General features: G+C 40.4%; 1 protein-coding gene across 1 annotated transcript in view; it reads left to right on the top strand.

The window, feature by feature from the left end:
- The window catches only part of POLA1 (DNA polymerase alpha 1, catalytic subunit), a 290,911-nt gene that overhangs the window by 5,737 nt on the left and 262,828 nt on the right, over window positions 1–22,346 (top strand). The window contains exons 3-15 of the mRNA XM_052662950.1: window positions 1,615–1,711; window positions 3,594–3,674; window positions 8,033–8,148; window positions 8,878–8,940; window positions 9,798–9,890; window positions 10,326–10,413; window positions 10,704–10,905; window positions 10,994–11,172; window positions 15,720–15,832; window positions 16,917–17,033; window positions 18,119–18,193; window positions 19,076–19,214; window positions 19,952–20,106. Coding sequence (XP_052518910.1) covers window positions 1,615–1,711; window positions 3,594–3,674; window positions 8,033–8,148; window positions 8,878–8,940; window positions 9,798–9,890; window positions 10,326–10,413; window positions 10,704–10,905; window positions 10,994–11,172; window positions 15,720–15,832; window positions 16,917–17,033; window positions 18,119–18,193; window positions 19,076–19,214; window positions 19,952–20,106 — 1,518 coding nt within the window. The remainder of the gene's footprint in view (window positions 1–1,614; window positions 1,712–3,593; window positions 3,675–8,032; window positions 8,149–8,877; window positions 8,941–9,797; window positions 9,891–10,325; window positions 10,414–10,703; window positions 10,906–10,993; window positions 11,173–15,719; window positions 15,833–16,916; window positions 17,034–18,118; window positions 18,194–19,075; window positions 19,215–19,951; window positions 20,107–22,346) is intronic.

The raw sequence follows: 22,346 nt of genomic DNA, 5'->3' as shown, positions 1-22,346 counted from the left end.
AATATGCCTGTTAACCGTGGCCCGTTCTGTATTGGGTTATTAAGCAAGTAGAAGAGGATTCTTGTCATTTGGCACCATTCCTTCAAGTTAAGGGATCATAAAGGGTTGCTAAAAGGATTACAGTAAATCATGAGTAAAGCATTTTTAATGTAGGTACTTCTGTAAAGGAGTTCTGTGGGGCATTTCAGATGTTGACACAATGTGACTGATTTCCCATTAATCACTGATGTTAATGGCATGGCTCTAAGAGTTCAAGCTGAGCAGTAGCAGTGTTTTAGAGATTGAGTCAAAATGACTTTTTAACTCAAAATGATTTTTAAAAGTAGTTTTCTGGTGTCTTTTTGATAGTCTGTAAATGAGTTGCTTAAATGAGAGGCAGAGTATGCCTAATAGACTTCAGGGAACAAAAGTAACCTTGCCAGTTCCCTCTCCCCTGGAAGAGAACATTGGTCAGTACAGTAATATTAGTTGGACCAGTTTGTGCTTGGGTTGTCAAAAACTTAATTTGGTAGGGCAGGTAATTTCTGTTACCAAGTAATCAAAGTCCTAATCAGTATTTGCCAGTGATCCCTGTAGAGCAAATTAAACAGGAGGTGACAGCTAAGCCTAATCCTGCAATTACTATAAGCCCTGTAGGTGTGGCAGAAATCCAGTCAACCCTGCCCATTAGGCTCTCCAAGCTCTGTGTCCAGGTGTTTTTTCCCCTAGAGTCTTAGGTCTTCAGATGGAGCCTGGTCGTTTCTTCCACCCCTCACTTGGAAAGGCAGAACTGTCAAGAGAAGAGGGGGATTTTTAGCAGGGTATGTTTAAGTTCTTGATAACCAGCCCACCAAATTCTCACCTGGGACATTAATGGCCTGTCACCATGGCAGCTGCGGCAGTGGTGTGTGTCTCTATGCTTTAACTGTGCTTAGCTGGTCTGCTCTCTTCGTGTCAGTGGTTGGCGGAATTCTGGCCTTCTGAGGGTCAGGCAGCCTGTGTAATTACCGGTCTTGCCTCTCTGCACTTGCACGTGGTTTTTGACACCCCAAAATGGCTAGGGATCAGTGGTGATACAAACAAGGATTACTCTAAAACCATTTGTAGTGCACCTGTAGAATATAGACTGTGTTTGTTTTCCTGGTTTTTGGAGGGGGATGGATGGGGGAGATTTTGGAATTTCATTTGATCGGTTGAACAGTTATGGAGATTACTGTCTTTTTGGGGGGCACCATCAGCTAGCGGAAAGGGAGGCAGCATGTCTCACAGGTTTGCCAAGTACAGGAGAAACCAATCTCGAAATTACAAATGACTAATCCCCAAAGCAGCTAATGAAGAATTGGCTATAATTCAGTTTGTTTTTTATGAAGTAGATGAGTAATTGATGGTGTGACAAGTGTATTATGCTAATGGAATCATTTAATATCTTATGTTAACACCCACCTAAAAGGAATACTAAGTTAATTGATGTCTATTTAAGGAAAACCCTGCAGTGGTGTTGAATGTCAGAACTCATGATTTGGTTGCAGCTAACTCCTTCAGGCTGCCATTCCACTTTGAATTTGACAATTTTTTCATCAGAATTGTTTAACACTTTCACTCCACTTGAGCTTTCTCAAACTTGTATGATGGCAGGTAGAGGACTTCACGAGTGTTTATGAAGAAGTTGATGAGGAACAGTACTCGAAGCTGGTCCAGGCCCGCCAGGATGACGACTGGATCGTGGATGACGGTATGTGGGAAGAAGCCACCTGCCAGACACTGTGTCAGTAGCTTTTCATAAGTTCTTATGGAGCAGAGTTGTTTCTTTGCTTGGGCAGGTAGATGTAAGGCACCTTTGGTTTGGATTTTTCTTAAATGCATGATTTGAGGGTGTGGAAGCAGAACAATGGAAAGTTTTATCGAGGGGCATTTTGGAGAAACCAGACATACACCTCAGACTATAGTATAAATCCTCCAGGAAGTGACTGTTTAGGAGTTTGGAGAAATCTCACACCTGTGGGCTGTCTCCATGTGATGGGGTAGAGGAAAATATGTCACAGAATGGCTGTGAGGATTACACAAGACTGTACTCATGAAGAGTGACTTGGACAGTGGAAAGCCCTGGGTAGACATAGGCTGGTCCCCATGTTCTTATAGCCCTTCTGGAAAGCTCGGTGGTTCCTGTTTGTGGGATGTGACTTCTTGGGTGTGTGAGTGCCAACCACGCAGCAGAGAAAGGGGGTGTAGACTGCGCCTGCCACTGTTTATGTTCCTATTTCTGTAATTGGACTTGGCTATATTCCCAACTTGAACTTGCAGACTAAATTGCTTTTCTGGACTTCTGGTGATCTTTATTCTTTTTATTCTTCTGGTAGAGTAGAAGTTGGAGAAGGCAATGGCAACCCACTCCAGTACTCTTGCCTGGAAACTCCCATGGATGGAGGAGCCTGGTAGGCTGCAGTGCATAGGTTCGCGAAGAGTCAGACACGACTGAGCAACTTCACTTTCACTTTTCACTTTCATGCATTGGAGAAGGAAATGGCAACCCACTCCATTGTTCTTGCCTGGAGAATCCCAGGGACGGCGGAGCCTGGTGGGCTGCCGTCTATGGGGTTGCACAGAGTCGGAAAAGACTGAAGTGACTTAGCAGCAGCAGCAGCAGAGTAGAAGTACTGTAAAGCATCCTATTGTGGCAAACTTTGATCCTGTGGGCCAAATTATTTCCTAGTTCACATAAATAGGCATAGTATATAGCTGATCCTTGAACAGCATGGGTTTAAACTGCTTCAGTTCAGTTCAGTTCAGTCGCTCAGTCGTGTCCAACTCTTTGCGACCCCATGAATTGCAGCACGCCAGGCCTCCCTGTCCATCAGGCCTCCCTGTCCATCACCAACTCCTGGAGTTCACTCAAACTCACGTCCACAGAGTTGGTGATGCCATCCAGCCGTCTCATCCTCTGTCATCCCTTTCTCCTCCTGCCCCCAATCCCTCCCAGCATCAGAATCTTTTCCAATGAGTCAGCTGTTCGCATGAGGTGGCCAAAGTACTGGAGTTTCAGCTTTAGCATCATTCCTTCCAAAGAACACCCAGGACTGATCTCCTTCAGAATGGGCTGGTTGGATCTCCTTGCAGTCCAAGGGACTCTCAAGAGTCTTCTCCAACACCACAGTTCAAAGGCATCAATTCTTCATCGCTCAGCCTTCTTCACAGTTTAACTCTCACCTCCATACATGACCACTGGAAAAACCATAGCCTTGACTAGACGGATGTTTGTTGGCAAAGTTATATGTGTGTGGCTATTTTTCGATAATAAATACAATAGTGCTACACCATCTGTGGTTGTTAGAATCCATAATTGTAGAGGAGCTATAGATACTGATGGCTGACTGTAAGTTATATGTGGGTTAACTCCCAAGTTGTGTGAGGGTCAGCTGTATGTCCTTTGGTTTTGACTCAGAAAACCTGTGTGAGGGCTGTGTTTCATCTGACTTTTGGTTGAACAGGATTCTGCTGCATTTTAAAATGACATGGACCAGGAGAACATCTGATTGGGGGTTTTTATTTTTTGTCATGGGCAAAATATTGGCTACGTTTAGAAATTTGATCCTAATAATGAAATTTTTTTCCTGCAGATGGTATTGGCTATGTGGAGGATGGCCGGGAAATTTTTGATGATGACCTTGAAGATGATGCTCTTGATTCCCATGAGAAAGGTACCTGCATTTTGTTTTTAAGAGGGCCATTTTGAGATTTAAGGAATTGTCTAAAATTTCAGATGACTTGGTACTTTGATACAGTTTCTTCAGGGGAAACGGACCTACCACAATTGTGTTTGAGTATAGAAAATGTTCTAATATTGAAAGAAGTATAGTTATGTAGAAAATTAAACACGGAAAGCAAAAACAACCAGGAAATGAAATTTCACATCTCTCTATCCAAAGAGTTTAGTCTTACTTATTTTAGAATTTTCAGTGCTGTGGTCATTTTAGATTTGCTGATTTTGATGGCTACAAGCATAAGTGATGTCTTTTCATTCCTGCTGAAGTTACTTAGGATTTTAGCTCTTTGATAGAAGCACAGTACAATAACAAGGCTTCGATTTTCTGTTAACTTGCTTTGTTTAATTGAAATTTAAAATGATATGAATGAATGTGTTATATTCTCATAGCTATCACAATCATTGGCAAAAAAATTTTTGAGTCAACAAGCCCGATTTCGTTCCTGTAAAATGAGAGGTGGAAATTTTCTTCATATGTTTTTTTAAATTTAGTTCATTATTACCACCAAGTGGTAGATCACTGGCCAACATTCTGTGGCTCACTTAGAGCTGGTTTATTTTAGAATAGATTTACTGAGATAGAATTAACATACCATACAATTCCGCTAAAGTGAACATTTTAGTGGCTTTTAGTATAGTCACAGTAGTACAGCCATCACCATGATGACTTTCCTTACCTCAGAAGGAAATCATACCTGTACTATATAGCTCAAGCTAAGAATGCTAGGCTTTACCTTTTTAATGAGTGTTTAAAGAAAGGAGAAAAGTGTAAAGAAGAATATGCACTAGCTTAAGAGACGTGTGGCCACAAAGCCTGAAATCTGCTCTCTTACCCTTTTCAGAAAGTCTGGACCTTAATTTGTAGATTGTTGACATTGTGTGACATTTGTTTACTTTGTCCCTCTTCTACCTTCCCAGACATACACACACAGACTTTGTTTTTGGTGAATTTATTGAAACTAAGTTGTAGACAGCACGACACTTACCTCTCCATGCTTCAGTGGTGATCTCACAAGAACAAGGGCTTGTCTCCTTAGCTGCAGTACCATTTTCATGATATTTAAGATTTTATCCTGATTAAGATCCCCCAGTTAGTCCAATAATACCTTTTATAGCTGTTTTTAAAAGTGCAGTCTCCACTTGGATTTTCATGTCTCTTTAGTCTTATTTAGCATAGAGCAGCACCATCCTTCCTCTCTTCCTCATCGGGTCTTTCATGACACTGACATTTTTAAAGGGATAAGGGAATTCCCTGGCTGTCCAGTGGTTAGGATTTCACACTTTCACTGCCAAGGGCATGGGTTCCATCCCTGATGGGGAAATAAGATCTAAGATCCCACAAGCCACAAGTGTTTGGCCGAAAAAAAAAAAAAAAACCCACATAAACAAATCAAAACAGGAGCTCTAAAATTGTGGAAAAATTTCATCTCAAATGTTGACTCCTGTTCTTTCTTTTTTTCCTGTTGTTCTTCTGCCTTATACCTGCTAATGTACACTGGTGATATTAAAGCCCCTTAGTGAAGCCTTCCTTGCTAGTCAAACCAGTATTGAACCTCTCTTTTGAGGTTCTTTATTAGGACCTGAATTTTGTTTATTAAACATTTTGACCATTGCCTATATTCGCTCTTCAAACTGCTCCAAATGATCTCTTGACAAAATTAAATTCCTCTTATGTTTTTTATAAATGTGATATATCTTTTCATATTCTTAGGCACATTAAAAAATATATCAGAAAATTTATCATCTGTGACATTTCATGCATCAACAGTGTTTGTACTCATGACCAGAACATTTTCTCATCCCAGATGGAAACCCATACTCATTAAGCAGTCATTCCTCAGTCTTCCTTCCCTCAGCTCTGGCAACTACTGATATGCTTTCTGTCTCTGGATTTGCCTGTTTTGAGTATTTCATAGAGTTGGGATTATGCAATATGTGACTGTTTGTTTCTGGCCTGTTTCATTTAGCATAGTGTTTTCAAGGTTCATTTGTGTTATAGCATGAATCAGTATTTCATTCCTTTTCAGGGCTGAATACTATTAGATTGCAAGGATAGATCACATTTCATTTATTCATTTATTAGTTATAGGCCACTTGGGTTGTTTCCTTCTTTCAGTTACTGTGAACAGCGCTGATATGAAGTTTCGTGTACCAGTTTTTATTTGAACACTTGTTTTTAATTCTTTTGGGCATATGCCCAGAAATGGAATTCTGTATACGTATTTCAATTTCCTTTTCTTTCTTACACAAAAGATATTTTCTATAGATGCTTTTGTACTTGGCATTTTTTCACTTAAGAAGATATCCTGAAAATCACTTCATATCCACACTTAGAGACCATTCTTCCTTGCTTGCTCATTTCTGTATGGCTGCATAGTATTCCATCGATGGATGTACCATGGTTTGTTCAGATGGTTTTCTTGAGTGGACATTTAGATTTTCAGTAATTAGCTCTTGCAGATGATACCACATTGAATAACTGCATACGGTATTTTCCTCAGGGAAAATTTGTAGAGGTGGGATTGCTGACTTAGAGAGTACATGCACATAAAGTTTCGTGAGATATTGCCAAATTCTTCTCCATAGGAATTGTCCCATTTTACACTCCTGTGAGCAACATTTGAGTGTCCATTTAGACACCATGGCCTCTCCAAGAGAATGTATTGTCAAGCTTTTACAATTTTTGACCCTCTAAGATATGAGAAATGACATTTGCATTTCTTTTACACATGAAGTTGGGCATCTTTCATAAAACTTCATAGTTATATATTTTTTTAACATGAACCATGTGTTTATGTTTATTGCCCACATTCCCTTTGGGTTCTGCATTTTTTAAGTTGTTTCTTTCCTCTGCAAAACATATTGCAAAAATTTTTTCCTCTTTGGTCTTTAAACCTGTTTCTGATATAATTGCATTTATCATTCCTTTCTTTTTTCTTGCAGATGGATTTTGAATCATAGTTAGAAAGACTTTCCCCACAGCCAGGTTACAAGGAATTTGCCTTTTTTATTAAAGTACTTGTATAACTTCATTTAAAAAATTTTGACCTGTGATCTGTTTGGAGTTCACCTTGTGATTCGCAGGATCTTAGTTTCCAAACCAGGGATTGAACCTGGACCCCTGGTGGTGAAAGTACTGAGTCCTAACCACTGGACAACCAGGGACAATCCCGTATGGTGTTTATACTGATATATTTCTTTACAAATGGGTGAAAGTGACTCAGTTGTGTCTGACTCTTTGACCCCTTGGACTATATAGCCTGCCAGGCTCATCTGTCCATGGAATTCTCCAGGCAAGAATACTGGAATGGGTTGCCATTCCCTTCTCCAGGGGCTCTTCCCAATCTAGGGATCGAACCCAGGTCTCCTGCATTGCAAGCAGATGATTTACCATCGAGCCACCAGGGAAGCCACAAATGAGTAGCGAACACTATGGAAACGTCCATTTTTTTCTCAGTGATTTGAGATGTCACTTTTATTCTGTGTTAAATTTCTATAAGTAATTTGGGCTTCTTCTGGACTCCATATTGTATTTCATCTGGTCTGTCTGTCTATTCATACGCCACTGCCACACTAGGTTATCTATTCCCTCTAGGTCTTTCGTAGGTGCAGGCTGCTCTGGGATGAGTCAGAAAGCGAGAGTAAAATTGACAGTAGTAGAGGAGTTTGCAGGTAGTTTCTACGTGCCCAAAAGAGAAAACATATGGCAGAAGTTGTCCTTTATGGAGCAGATGTCTGCATGCTGTTTAGTGTTGCTAGGACCTGTTGTTCCATGTCCAGTTACTGTTGCTCATAAAATGGAAACTAGGATGCTACAGTATCACAACCGGTAGTCTTCTTTGTTCATAGTTCAGTTTTCTTGTCAGAGTCAGTATCACACTAAAATGATGATTTCATGAAGGCTGCAAAGCTAATCCCCTGGTTCCAGATGAGTTTTTTTTTTTTTTTTCAGATGAGTTTGATCTTTTTATTTCTATAGGAAAATAAACCCCACCTTTTAAAAAGCTTTCTGTTCACATTAACAATAACGATCAAACAGTCTCAGTAACTCATCTTGATATTTTACTGGTCTTTCTTCCATTTTTATAGTATCATTCAGTCCAAGTTTCCCTGAATGCAGCCCATTTAAAAGATTATTTCCTATGTACCTTGCATAAAATTTCAGTTTTGTGTTTTGAATTTTTAACATTTTGCTTGTCAGAGTCTCATATACAGAGGGCAGGTGACCATGCTTTTGGTTTTCCATTTTGATTTTTGCTGTTGCATGTTTCTAAATAAATTCTGTTCCAACAGGAAAAGATGATAAAGCATGCAACAAAGATAAGAGGACTGTCAAGAGGGCTGCTGTGACAAAACCGAACAACATCAAATCAATGTTCATTGCCAATGCTGGGAGGAAAACCGTAGATGTGAGTCTCATGTTTTCTTATAGTTGCCTCTTCCATTGTGAAGCAAAGATTCCTGTTTGTTCATAGTTCACCTTTTTTGTCAGATTCCCTGTAGCTCTAAACAGATGATCTCCTGAAGGCTGCCAGGCTAGTCCCCTGGTTTCAGATGAGCTTGATCTTTGATTATATTTAACATTTGATTATATAGATAATAGATGCCCAGTATGTTTTTGTTTTGTTTTTTATTTTTTATATATTTTTTGGTCACACTGCATGGCTTATGGGGTCTTAGTTCCCCGAACAGGGATCAAACCCAGGCCCTCTCAGTGAAAGTACCACGTCCTAAGCACTGGACTGCCAGGGAGGTCCCAATATGTTTGAACTCAAATATTTGAGTGTTACTTTCCCAGTCTCAGTCACTAAGTTCAGTGTAGATTTCTAGGTAGATTGAGGCATCTCCTATCTCAGTGGTTGTAACTTGGAGATAAAAGAGAAAACCAGAAAGCTGAACTGACTGTGTTTATTTTGGTGATTAGCAGGAGGATTATGGAATGAAGCAGAAAACAGAGGGCAGGGCTTGGGGTTTAGGAGTTACATTCAGGTCAGTGGTGGTAAAGATCTGTGAATAGTAGAGAAGTCCTCAGAGTGAGGGTTGAAGAGTGACTGGCCAGGTTCTTCCTTTCCCTGATCCTTACTCTGAAAATGTGAAGTGCAGGACTTTCTCATTCTGTCTGCCTTTTTAATTTCCAGAAAGCTGTTGACTTGTCCAAGGATGATCTGTTAGGTGACATTCTACAGGACCTGAACACTGAGGTAAGTGAATCTCCAGGAGTTGTCAAATATTCAGGTGAACATGGGCTGAAGAAACAATTCAGTAATTAATATGAAACAGACTTATTGCTAGAATGCACAACAAAATCCAGTGACAACCCCACCACCAAAACCCCAGCCAAAACAAACCTCCAAACCAAAACCAGCCCTTCAAATTGGTTTCTTCTCACCATTTTAGGTGAATAAGTTTGTAGCCACTCTAGGCTCTGTTGACTGTGGATTGGGCTGTGTGGGGCTGTGTTTGAGGTAGTCAGAATACACACGAGTCAGTGCTGGGAAGGCACGCTGCTTGTGCTCAGTTGCTGCCGTGTATGTGCCTGAAATAGATTGAAGCCTGTCAGTCTGCACAGTCAGGCGTGAGATCCTCGTCCTGAATTCCAAGTGGGGGTGAGGGAAGAGTTGGTGAGCTGTCCCTCGTACAACTCAGATAGGTTCAGCTGTACTGGAATTTACAATTGGGCTGTTTCACAGCAAGACTGAACTCTCAGTTAGAGATGTGCTTCTTTCTAAGTGATCCTTAATTAAAATGACTAACCAACACTGTGTAGTTCGGGCTTGACAGTTTTGAAATGTAATATTCTGTAAGGGTAAGGGAGAAGTATGTTAAGTTTTAAAAAGAAAAAAAATTGATGAGGGGTGGAGTCAGTATCTATTCTGGTTTTCTAGTGAGTCTGTGGTATTGTTACTATAGTAACCTCACTGCAGGAACATAGATCTGTCAGGGGAGCAGGGAGGGGAAAAAAGTGCTTTGCTTATTGGGCTTCACTGGGGGAAGAAATGTACTTTTTGTGTCTTGTGGTAGCAAGCATGGCAGTGAATGTCTGTCTACCCCCTCCTAGACACCAGAAATAACTCCACCACCTGTAATAATACCAAAAAAGAAAAGATCCAGTGGAGCTTCACTGAATCCTTTCTCTGTGCACACCCCCAAGGTATAGTGTGTGGAAATACCTTCAGTCTTGATTTACATTATGGCTTAAAACTTATGTTGTTGCTTTTCTATGTGAGTGAAATGCCTTTGAATTTGTTCTTGTTTTTGTTTTAAATTAGGACTCCTTTTTCATTATATAGTTTCATACATTTCAAAAATAGCATGTGCCTGCTTTTTTCATAGTAAATTTTGTAGTAACTGGTATGTGTTTATTATAGGTATTACAACTGTGCTAAATGCAATCATTTTCTTCCTGGAAACAAGTGTTTTTTTCCCCTGTAAACCTAGGTAACAGTAAAATAATTGAAGCTGTTGCATTAATAATACATAAAATGGTTTTATAAATGGGAACTGTCATTATCTCTGGTCAGGGTAGGACAGTTGCGTATTTTTAGTATGCAGGTCTAACTGACTAAACATATAAAAACATTGACAGGCAGCTCCTTCAGGAAAAACCACTCCCCCAGCCTCAAGGAAAGAGCCTTCATTAACTCCTGCTCCTCTTACATGTGCTGAATTTGCTGGTAAGTCTGCTGTCAAGCAGAATTGCAAGGGTGTTAAGCAGTTGCAAAGTGCTGTCAAAAGATGGAGGCCCCGTGAAGGAAGTGGAAAAGAATTTGAAGGGCTTGCAGTAGGCAGTTTCCCTGAGAAAGGTTTGAATTCATAGCAGGAAAAGTTAAAAACATCCAATTTGGGAATTGAAGAGTAAGGCAAATAACACGTGGGCCAGGGGTAGTCTGCTGGTGCACCGTCGGGGAAGCTTTTGTGGTCGCTGGAAGCAACACATGATGGGAATGTGTGACGCCATCCTCAGGAGAGCCCAGGCCGCCACTGTGTACAGATGACAAGGAGGAGTCGGGGGCAATGGAATTTGAAGATGGCGACTTTGATGAGCCCATGGAAGCCGAGGAGGTGGATGTGGAGCCTGTGGCTGCCAAGACTTTGTGCCAAGAGAGGGAGCCAGCAGAGGAGGCAAAACAGAAGGCTGATTCTGGGAAAGGGACCACATCCTCCTCGTAAGAGCATTTTATGACTTCTCGGCCAAGTAGCACTACACTTACTCTGTTGGATTTTGTAAGGTTTTTGAAAATGTGATTTTTGCAGAGCAAGTTTTCTCCCAGATGTCTCTTGTTGGGACATGGATCAGGAAGATGACAGCAGTTTCTCAGCCCTGGAAGTTCAAGTGGATTCCAGTCACCTCCCACTGGTAAAAGGAGCTGATGAGGAACAAGTATTTCAGTTTTATTGGCTGGATGCTTATGAAGATCCGTACAGCCAACCAGGTAATCATATATTTACATATAGTAACTGAATGTCTTTAACACAGAATGGCACCTTTCCCTAAAGTGCTTTAGTGATTGTAATTGGCACAGGCTCTGCCCTCATGTACATAGTAAAAGAGAATAACACTCATTTACTGTAAAGTTCGTGAGTCACCTGGATGGAGAGAGTTTGTGGTGTGAATAATCTTTACAGACTCTTATTCCGAAAACTGGTTATGTGTAATTTCGCAGTGTGTGCTTGGAATTCACCATTGATGTATCTGAACATATTGGAATGCACTTAAAGTGGAATCAATCGCTAATTGGTTCCTTCAGCAGTGTGAACACCTGCCACATGCCAGGCCCTGAGATGGGGTGAACAAGCTGGGCAAATTCCCTGTCCTGGTGGAGCTTTCATTCTAGTGGGGTAAAGGCAGTTATTTGGGGGGTGACCAGGGAAGGCCTATCTGAGGAAATGAGCATTGGGCTGGGTTTTGAGGTATGTTCAGAGCTGAGGAGAGAGTATTTCAGCCTGAGGAACCCAGAAGTGCACCGGGGAGAGAAAGGAGGAGACCTGAGTGGTTGAAGCAGAGTAGTCAGATGACAAGATTGGTTGGAAATCAAGTTGGAGAAAAGGCAAAGGCTGGACAGTGAGGGACCTTGAAAGCTGCGTTGAGGAGTTGAGACCTTACTTTAGTAACAGTGGCAAGGCAGGGGAGGATTTTCAGTGTGGGGTGCAGGGGTGAGGGGTAGAGTGGGGCCATGGTTGGGTTTACATTTGAACAGGAACCATGTGGTTTATGTGGAGAAAAGCCTGCACGTGTGTGGATGTGGCCAGGGCCAGAGTAGGGAGTGTAGAAGACCTGAAGATCAGTCTGTCCAGGGCAGGTGTGGAGAAGGAGAGAAGTCAGTTCTTTTTACTTGTGCTTTGATATGAACTTGATGATAGACGGATGTGGTGTTTGAGAGAAAGGAGGAATCAAGGCTAAGTTGCAGGTCCTCCTCGGAATGAACTTTTAGTATGAATCCAGACTCACAGAGAGCCAGGAGGGCTCCCGTTTCCTCTGTGCTATTTGAGCCCTTCTGCACTGTGGGGCCAGGCAGGACAAGGCATGTCAGATTCAGAAAAAAGACAGTATACACCCTTGAACAGTTGCCTTTATTCAGATCCATATCTGAATCGAAGGGCAGGTACAAACTGAATTTTTCCAAATGATTTCCTGAGGACTAAGTATTAAACTGTCAGATTTGGAGCCAGATTTACCACCAAGATACTCAGGGATTGGCTTGCACTGGGAAAATGGTACTGGTCTTCTGGGAGGCGGCAGTATTAATATGCTCCATTTATCAAAGAGTTGAAACTTGCACAGCTGCTTGAGCAGCAAACTGCCATGTGTTCGTTGCTCAGGTGAAGATGTCAGCAGTCTTAGAAGTGGTATCTCATCTACTTAAGCTCTAGGGCAAGACCAGCTGGTTAGATACTCTTACCTCTTTGACTGTTTTATAACTTGCTGGTGCCAGTGGGCTGGCAAGTGTGATTTCACGAGGCTTTGGAAATTAAACCCAGGACGGCTCTATTGTACAGCTTCCAGGGACCTCCCTGAAGCACAGCCTCATAGCCAGTACTCTGGAATTGGGTGAATGGTGGGCCTGCCCATCCCGGAGCCACCCCCCTGTGCCTTACTGTATCCGTTCCTTGCAGGATTTTATTCCCTGACTTGATTCATGGTCCCATCAAAACCAGAAATCTGAGAGCCTGCCTTGAGTCCCCTCCCCTCCTCCCTTTCCTCACCAAGTCTTACTCATTTTATCCTCCTAAACTAGACAAGCTGTCTTCTCACAACTTCTACCCTTGAGCCCTTCCTGCTCCCAACACCAACCTCTTCATTGACTCCTCAGCTGTCATCCCTCACATGGCAACCTGAATGATGGCTTCGGACATCAGTTCTTCATTACAGAAAATCCACAGTGGCTGCTGCATGCAACTTACAGTCCAAATTCCTTAACAAGGCTTCTCTTGGCTGCTGTTTGGGACTTCTGTGTCCTAGAATAGTCTGTACCTGCTGCTCTTTATACCATATCCCTTTCCTTCCTCACCTGACTCCCCCCACCCCCAGTATTGTCTCCTGGAATTTTCCTAGTCCTCCAAACTGGCCTAAGAGCCCCTTCTGTGACCCCCATCATACCCTAACCATAGTCATGGATGGGCCTTTTCAACCACTATTGGGAAATACTTCGCAGTTGAAAGAGGTATCAGTCTGTTATTGGCCTGTCTTCTTATTGCTAGGTTAAAAGGAGATTTCTAGTGCTGCAAAAGGTGTCAGAAATCATCATCTCTAGTTATACACTTAAAGCAGTGGAAGCTGAGGCTCCAAAAGATAAAGTGGTCAGCTCCCCAGTTGCAGAGGGCTCGGCTTCGCACCCGCAATCCACTCTGTGATTCCATGGTGCTTCTGAAGTTTTGTCCTCTGTGATTGATGCCAACGGGTTAAATAAGATGGCTTTAAAAAAATAGTCCTGTAATCTCAGAGGGTTGAACAGTTTCATCTTGATAGCAGGTAATGATCACTGAGCCTTGCTGAAATCAATGCTGCTAATAAAAACGAAGTACTCCCAAAGACCCTGTTATTGTTTCTCACTTTCTTACAGATTCTAAGTAAGTCAGTTGTTGCTGAATGCTCCATAATTATGAAAAGAATCTTACTCTTTGCATATGGGAAGATATCCTGTCTTCATTATGACTTTTTCAAGGTTGAATAATCCTGACTGCACCTGGCTTCAGCTAGTAACTTTAAGGGGAATGTAATCTTTGTTTACCATGATCTTTTTGTGGCAAATGAGGCATAAACAGTGTCAAATGTGTTGCATGAAGTGTGATATTAGTTTGACTGTAAAATGAGCTATTTGAATCTTTGAATTCAATATTAGGGTCTTTATTTTTCTTTGCATAGAATTTTATTTTTTCATCTCTAACTGTTGTGAGGATGACTTTTAATTTTCTGAGCTACTGTGACTTTTTTCTTTTTTAATCATCGCCACAGTCCTCCCTTCCCTCTCCCCTATCTTCCCCCCACCGCCGCCTCTTTTACCCCAGCTGAAAATTACACAACTCTTCTAAGAAGTTTAATCATCTGCAGAAATGAGAATTCTTAGATGGTCTTATTTCTACTAGAACATGTGACAAAAGGAAGCACTGATGAACTATCTTGTGAAACTGGAGTAATTGGCCTTGTGAACAGTAGCCTTTGCTTGTGCCAGAATTTTCTTAGTGTCTCAGGCAAGTGGCCCTGTTGAATAGCTGTGTTGATGACTGCTGTCTAATTATGCACAGAGCCCAGGATTTTGCATAGTGGCCATCTCTTAGGTTGACTGTCAAATCTCTGGAGTCCTTTCTTTTTTTCCAACCTTTTATTTTGTATTGAGGTATAGCCAGTTAACAAACAATGTTGTGACAGTTTCAGGTGAACAGTGAAGGGACTCAACCATTCATATACATGTATCCATTCTCCCCCAAACACTCCTCCCATCCAAGCTGCCATATAACATTGAGCAGAGTACCCTGTGCTGTACTGCAGGTCCTTGTTGGTTATCCATTTTAAATATAGCAGTGCAGAGTCATTTTTTGATGGCTAGTTTTCATGAACAGTGACTTGATGTCCAGGCTTGGTCTACTTTGTGGTGTACATCACTTAGGGATCTCAAAAAGAGCTTGTTTCTTGATTTGGTTACTAGACCATTTGTTAAACTGAAATAGGAGAGAGAGGAATAATACAAATGCTTTCCAGCCAGATGTCTTTGGTAGTCTATGAAGTAGAAAGGGTGAATTAGGAGATAATAGTTGAACTCTGAGATATTTACTATTATATGGAATAAGATATGAAATGAGTTATGTTTTTCCAAAACACAGTTTTATGTACAGAAGACTACTGATATACCATACATAGTTATCCTTACATAGAAATGTTAGTTTTTGTTGGTAAGTACAAGTGCTGAAAAGGAATTTAGTATTCTCAGAGTTCTCACAAGAGGTTTAAATAGGAAATTTGTTGGAGAATAGATTGCTTTTTTGATTTCTCTTAATCTGGGTGATCCTGGTTCTAGGGAAAATGTTTTTCCCCCTACACTGATCTAGAATGTCTCCCTAGTTTTCGAGGTGTGTCTGCATTGAGGTGGCATGTCTAATTCCCCAGGGGTTTCTGCACTGATGCAGGGTGTCTACTCAGACCTGGGATGTCACCCTGATAGCTGAGCCTTGTCTGCATTTATCTGGGATGTTTCCCTACTTCTAGGGCGAATGTTTCCACCAAGTTAGATCCTCACTCTATTCCCTGTCATCCCGGCGGTCCCAGGTTTTACCGGTGTGATACTGCCATACAGCATAGGTACTGAGTAAAGGAGTTGGTCTTTGAGATTGGGTAGTAGTGGGTAGTAGATATAAATTTGATGTAGAAAATGACTTAACATGAAAGCATACATGTGTGGATACACTGAGTGAGCTTTTATGTCATCCCTTTAATGTGATATAACTGAAATGTTTACTGTTTCATGATTTTTACTTATTCTTTCAGGTGTGGTATTTCTGTTTGGCAAAGTCTGGATCGAATCTGCTGAAACCCACGTGAGCTGTTGTGTCATGGTGAAAAACATTGAGCGAACGCTCTGTTTCCTTCCCCGTGAAATGGTAACCCTTAGTACATAGCTTTTAATTCCAAGTGCATTCTATCTTCTGCCGCCAACCTGGTCCTTCGATAGGGCTGTGACTTATCTACAACCTAGATGGTCCTTTGTTTTTTAAAAAATACTCCTGGTTCTTAGTTGTGGCATATGGGATCTAGTTCCTTGACCAGGGATCGAATCCCGGGCCCCCTGCATTGGGAGATGGAGTCTTAGCCACTGGACCACCAGGGAAGTCCCTTTATAGTTCTTTCTTATTGCCTGGCTTATGACCCCCTGATTGTCAGCAGCTCCATTAGACATTTGGAAAAGTGGGGAAATGGAGTAAAATGCTGTTTTTCAACTTGTTAGAGCATCAAAGTGCCTGAGTTTCAGTATATAAGGCTGTCTGTCCGTCAACTGTCCGTTTCCATAATTATCAGGGTTGAGAATATATGGCTCTAAAATAGGACACGACATTTGGCCCAGTTTTCATGCTTTTGCTATTTCCTCCACAGCCATTTGGTGGCTCAGAGGTTAAAGCGTCTGCCTGCTATGCGGGAGACCTGGGTTCGATCCCTGGGTCGGGAAGATCCCCTGGAGAAGGAAATGGCAACCCACTCCAGTATTTTTGCCTGGAGAATCCCATGGACGGAGGAGCCTGGTAGGCTACAGTCCACGGGGTCGCAAAGAGTCAGACACGACTGAGCGACTTTATTCACTCACTCCACAGCCATTTAACAGAGTCAGTTCCATTTGCTGACCCTTTTTATTTGGCCTTAACATCCACACTCCCCTCTCAGCCCCAGCCCCTCCCCATCTCAGTTGAACTATGAAGCATTTTGGTCAAGGTTTATAACATTATTCTCCCATTTTGTAGGATTGATCATCTTTATCTCTGGTTTGCTTTTATGATGTCATTGGGAGGAATTGGGCACTGGATTTAGTGTATTTTTGGGTTCATTTGTATCTTTGAACTCACCTTGTTCTATTAGATGTTTGAGTGGGTAAAGATGAAAATTGATTTAGACTGGGTTTCTGGTAGTCAAGAAGATCTTATTTACAGATACTTTTTTCCCCTCCCCTTGCCTGCCCTCTCCATGGGAAAGCAGAAAGTTGATCTAAATACTGGGAAAGAAAGTGGAACTCCAGTTACCATGAAGGATGTTTATGATGAATTTGATGAGAAAATAGCAGCAAAATATAAGATTATGAAATTCAAGTCCAAGGTTTGTATTTGGTGATAATTTTTTCAGTTCTGTGTATTAGTTGTTTGTTAGTTTCCTGATTTGTGGAAATTTCATAGCTATCATTATAAAACCATGTTAGATGCATAAAAACAGTTTTGTCTTTTTCTTTAAATTGTAGAAAATAATGTTCCTTGGTTTGAATAAAAAGGTAACATGTAGTAAAGTAACGGCTTCCAGTACTTGAAGCATATCTTGTCTTCTTATTCTGAAATGGAGGAGGAACTGTTCTCATCTTGTTTATATTGGTTTATTGCTAAGTTGTCTTGGTCACAAGGTTAAATCTTTGAAAGTCAGGAACTGTGATTCTATTTCTGATAGAATAAATTTCTTCTACTCATGTGATACATATTGATTAGTTAGTTGTCTTGATTGTAGTGAGATATTGATGCCCTTGGCCATAGTTGTAGGGCTTAACTCCCTCAGGACACTGGCTATTAACAGTGTTTGTAATAAAGGGAGGATTGAGTTGCTGAAGATGAGGCTAACTGAACTATTTGAGCTTTGACTTGTGGCTAATGGATCAAGTCTCTCTAAAGTTCCAGAAGCAATGTGATGTAATGGTAAAGAGTGTAGGGACTGGTGCTTTAAGTGCTAGCTCTACCACATTCTGGTCTGTGACCCTGGATGAGTGCTGAGTGACTTCTCTGGGCCTCTTTCTTCACCTGAGAAATGGGGCCCTGTTTCAAGAGCTGTTGGAAGAGTAAAGTCAGTTAATTGATATTGGATCAGTCCTTGGTGTACAGCAAGCACTCAGTACATGTATGCTGTAATTATAATGTTTATTACTAATTTTTCTAGCAAGATGGAGTTGCTTAGTATCAAAGAGTAGCAAATGATTTAGTGCATCGACATTGTAAACATTTTTAATGTTTCATTGCCTGTCTTGAATGCAAATATTTCTACATTCTCTAGTGTCCCAAAGAAGTCTTAAACATTTTGTCACTAGGTATTTTTCATCCCAGATGAAAGGGGGGGAAAGATGCTTTTTTGGTGTATTTAATGCTTATCAATTTAATTTTTGAAGTTTCTTTGTCTTAATGATTTTTAACTATCAACTTACCCAGGTAGTGGAAAAGAACTATGCTTTTGAGATACCTGATGTTCCGGAGAAATCTGAGTACTTGGAAGTTAGATACTCGGTAAGTCAAATAAAGAAAATGAATGGATTTGGGTTGAAAATGGCATTTTCCTATTTTTGAGTTTTCAGCGGCTTTTAATTAGGAGTACTGGCAGGGCTCTTCAAACTCACAGTTCACTGAAGTGAACTTATAGTCATGAATAATTAAAATGAATAAAATGAATTTAAATATGTAGACTATGGGTTATATTGCCTTTCTCTGCTTTCAAGTATGCATTTGTAAAAACATAAGTTGAAATGACACAACTGTTTGTCAAGTGGAACGAATGCACAAGATGGAGTTGAACATCATTAGTCTGTTGAAGTGTCCGTCTGAGCAGTGAAAAGGTGAGAGGAGAGCATCAGTAGTGTTGCCATAGTGCTGCTCTTGCTCCCGTGACAGACAAGGTCACTGCTGCAGGTTGTTAATTAAGTGGACCTTAACCTCTCTTTACTTCCGTTCTAGTGTTTTGATCTCATGATGTTGGAAAAGGGAAACTTAAGAAATGTCTGACAGTGGTGTTGTAAAGCACCATGGAAGCATTTTGAATGATTCTCACTCCCTTGCCTTCATTCTTCTAATGGAGTTGTACTTATTTGGCTATTCGTCAGTAAGGCATGTACAGCTTTGGACAGAAATCCTCTTTTGAGGGAGCTTCTTGGCCCATTTTTCTTCTAATGGGTGTCATCAAGATGCATTATTTTGTCATTGTGATTTGTTTTTGTTTCGTGCTGTGAATTGTTTTGGATTTCATATGTGGCAAATTACATTTCATATATATCAAAGAGGTTTCTTCTGGTGGTTCATAGAGAGACTTTTGTTTATTTCAAATACAGAGTTTGGAAAATGTGAAGTAATAGTTTTAAGAAAAAAAAAAGATTTTTTTTTCGTTGCCTTTTTCAGGCTGAAATGCCACAGCTTCCTCAGGATTTGAAAGGAGAAACTTTTTCTCATGTATTTGGGACCAACACATCCAGCCTGGAACTGTTCTTAATGAACAGAAAGATCAAAGGACCTTGTTGGCTTGAAGTGAAAAATCCACGTAAGGAGACATTTACTTTCAGAATGCTCAGTAAATTGCTAATAGATGTGGTTTTTAGATGTTAAAGACTTGGGCTCTTAATTTCAGTGTGACCACTTCCTTTTTTATGTTTGTTTCTTTAAGATTTTCCTTGAAGTATGTTTGAAATCACTCTTTTGTTTTGATGCTTCACATTTTAATGGGAGGGAAACCTAGTTAACCTAGACAGACATTCGGGCATGTCCTTCATTGTGTTGCTGTCATTGTGGCCTTCTGACCTGGCTGACGTGGCCCAGCTGTTCAACATGGTGAACTGCTTACTTATGAAGGAGCGAAATTTCACTGCCCAGCGAAATTTCACTGCCCAGTGTGTGTATGGTCTCTTACCTGGTGTTTTTCAGTATTTGCATTTATGATACTCTGTTTTGTCTTCATAAATTTCTTAAAACTTTTTTTTTGGATTCCTCTAAGCAGTGTTTTTGTTCTTATAAACCTCTTTGGAGTCTTGGATTTTTTTGAAAAGTCAAATGAAAGCTGTGGACGTTTTTCCCAGGAAAATGAACATATATGTACATACACACACGAAGATTTATATACAATCCAATAATGTGGTTTATTTTTAGTTAAATGTTATTATAAGACCTTCTTAGTAGAAGGTAGGATTGAAGACCATCTCAGTTAATTACAGATGTCTTAATTATAATGGCTTTTCTTTTTCAGCAAATAGCTATTGATTTATTGTATCTATTCTCTTTCAGAGCTCTTGAATCAGCCAATCAGTTGGTGTAAAGTTGAGGCAATGGTCTTGAAACCGGACCTGGTGAACGTAATTAAGGATGTCGGTCCTCCTCCAGTTGTGGTCATGTCTTTGAGCATGAAGACAATGCAGAATGCAAAGACACATGAAAATGAGGTAAAGAAATAGGGCAGATTTTGTACCTAGGCTTAGGGTACGATGCTTCTTGAAATTGTACAGTTCCTCTGTAAGAGAAGGTTGTTTTTTGTGGAAGGGAAAGAATACTAATTCACTGCCAAACTCCATTTTGAAGAATGAATTGAATTTGATGTTGGAGCTTTTTTCCCCAAAAGACTTAAATTGCTGGACTGACTTTTTGTTTTTTAAATGTTTTTTATTTTGGAGAACTCCACATGGACATAGAATAATATAATCAACTCCTCTGTACCCATCACTCATATTCACCAGTTAGCAAGATTTTGTCACACTTGTTTATCACCCCCCTTCTTTTTTTTCCTCCTGAAGTATTTTAAAGCTAATCTCAGACATTGACCATTTTACCCTTGTATACTTTGGTATGCATCCCTTAACATGCACACTTTCGTATAGAATACCATTTGTTGTTGTTGTTGTTCAGTCTCTTAAGTCATGTCCAACACTTTGCAACCCCATGGACTGCAGCACTCCAGGCTCCTCTGTCCTCTGCTATCTTCTGGAGTTTACTCAAACTCATGTCCATTGAGTCAGTGATGCCATCCAACCATCTCATCCCCTGTTGTCCCCTTCTCCTCCTGCTCTCAATCTTTCCCAACATCAGGGTCTTTTCTAGTGATTTGGCTCTTCATATCTGGTGGCCAAAGTATTGGAGCTTCAGAATCAGTCCTTCCATGAACATTCAGGGTTGATTTCCTTTAGGATTGACTGGTTTGATCTCCTTGTAGTCCAAGGGACTTTCAAGAGTCTTCTCCGACACTACAATTCAAAGGCATCAGTTCTTTGGCCCTCAGCCTTCTTAATTGTCCAGCTCTCACATCTGTATGTGACTATTGGAAAAGCCATGCCTTTGACTGTGTGGACCTGTGTCAGCAAAGTGATGTTTCTGCTTTTTAAGTTACTTATTTTTATAAATTTTTTGTTACTTATTTTTGCTTCCTCTTTTATGAAATATCATTATAAACTCATGGACTTTGTATATACTTAGTATATTTCAATCTGTTGCAATCAATTTTTTTATTTGCTGCTTAAATTGTCTCTTTTTGGTCAGTGGGAACTTCTTTATGTGTGCTTGTAAAATCCTTTTGGCATTGATAGGGATCTTTTTTAAAGCAGCATTTTGGCAGTGTTTTTTCCTTTTGTATGTGATTTGAACTTTTAATAATAGTTGATATAGTAGATAGTTAATAGTTAAAGTGTTAGAGGAAAGTTTAATTAGTTTAAAAAGATCCTTCATCCAGAGTGAGGTTTCTAAATACCATTTCCCAAGAAAGGAAATGGGGTTTTGTGAAGAAGTAGTTGATTCAGGGCAGTAATTGTCCAAGGTAAGCCTGGAACGTCTTGTTATACCAGAAGGCATGGACATTATTAAAATCTACTAAAGGCATGTCAGAAGGACTCAGGAAACAACTTGAATAGTTTCCTTTGTCAAAGATGGAGCAATTTGAGCATGTATAACTGCAACAGATTGAAACGCATGACTTTATAATGATACTGTAAACACAGGACTGCACTGTTCACTGTGAAGTAAACTAGGGAACCAACTCATTATTTTGAAAATTGGTAAATGAATTGAATCAAACATTTATCTTGACTTTTTTGAACATACATTGTACCTCAGGTAACCAAATGATCAGTGGAGGGAGGTTTACCTTCGTAGCTTTCCAGTTAGTAAATGATGAAGGAAGAATTGCATCTAGCTACTTTGCGATCCATAATGAGATAAATGATCTAGGTGTGATTTCCAGAGGCTGCTAATATCACTAGAACAGAGGTAATCAGACATGACGTGATAACTAGTGGTGGTAATGGTGGTTTAGTCCATGTTGATCAGTAGCAACTCCAAAGAATTCTTGCCAAAAATTGAATCAGGTTTTGATTAATATAAATATGAATATACAGGCTGTACAGAAACAGGAACATGTTAAATGATTCTTGGGATACAAGCAGCAGAATTTATAATGGGGGACACTATGGGATAAAGCAACCCAGTTTCTTCAACAAATAAATTGTAGAGAAGTAACAGAAGCAGAAGATATTAGGAAGAGGTGGCAAGAATACACAGAAGAACTGTACAGAAAAGAGCTTCACGACCCAGAAAATCATGATGGTGTGTTCACTCACCTAGAGCCAGACATCCTGGAATGTGAGGTCAAGTGGGCCTTAGAAAGCATCACTACGCTCAAAACTAGTGGAGGTGATGG

This window comes from Budorcas taxicolor, chromosome X (assembly GCF_023091745.1).
Source record: "Budorcas taxicolor isolate Tak-1 chromosome X, Takin1.1, whole genome shotgun sequence".
Lineage (NCBI taxonomy): Eukaryota > Metazoa > Chordata > Mammalia > Artiodactyla > Bovidae > Budorcas > Budorcas taxicolor.
Note: the sequence above shows the minus strand (reverse complement) of the source record. Positions and strands in the feature narration are given on the sequence as shown.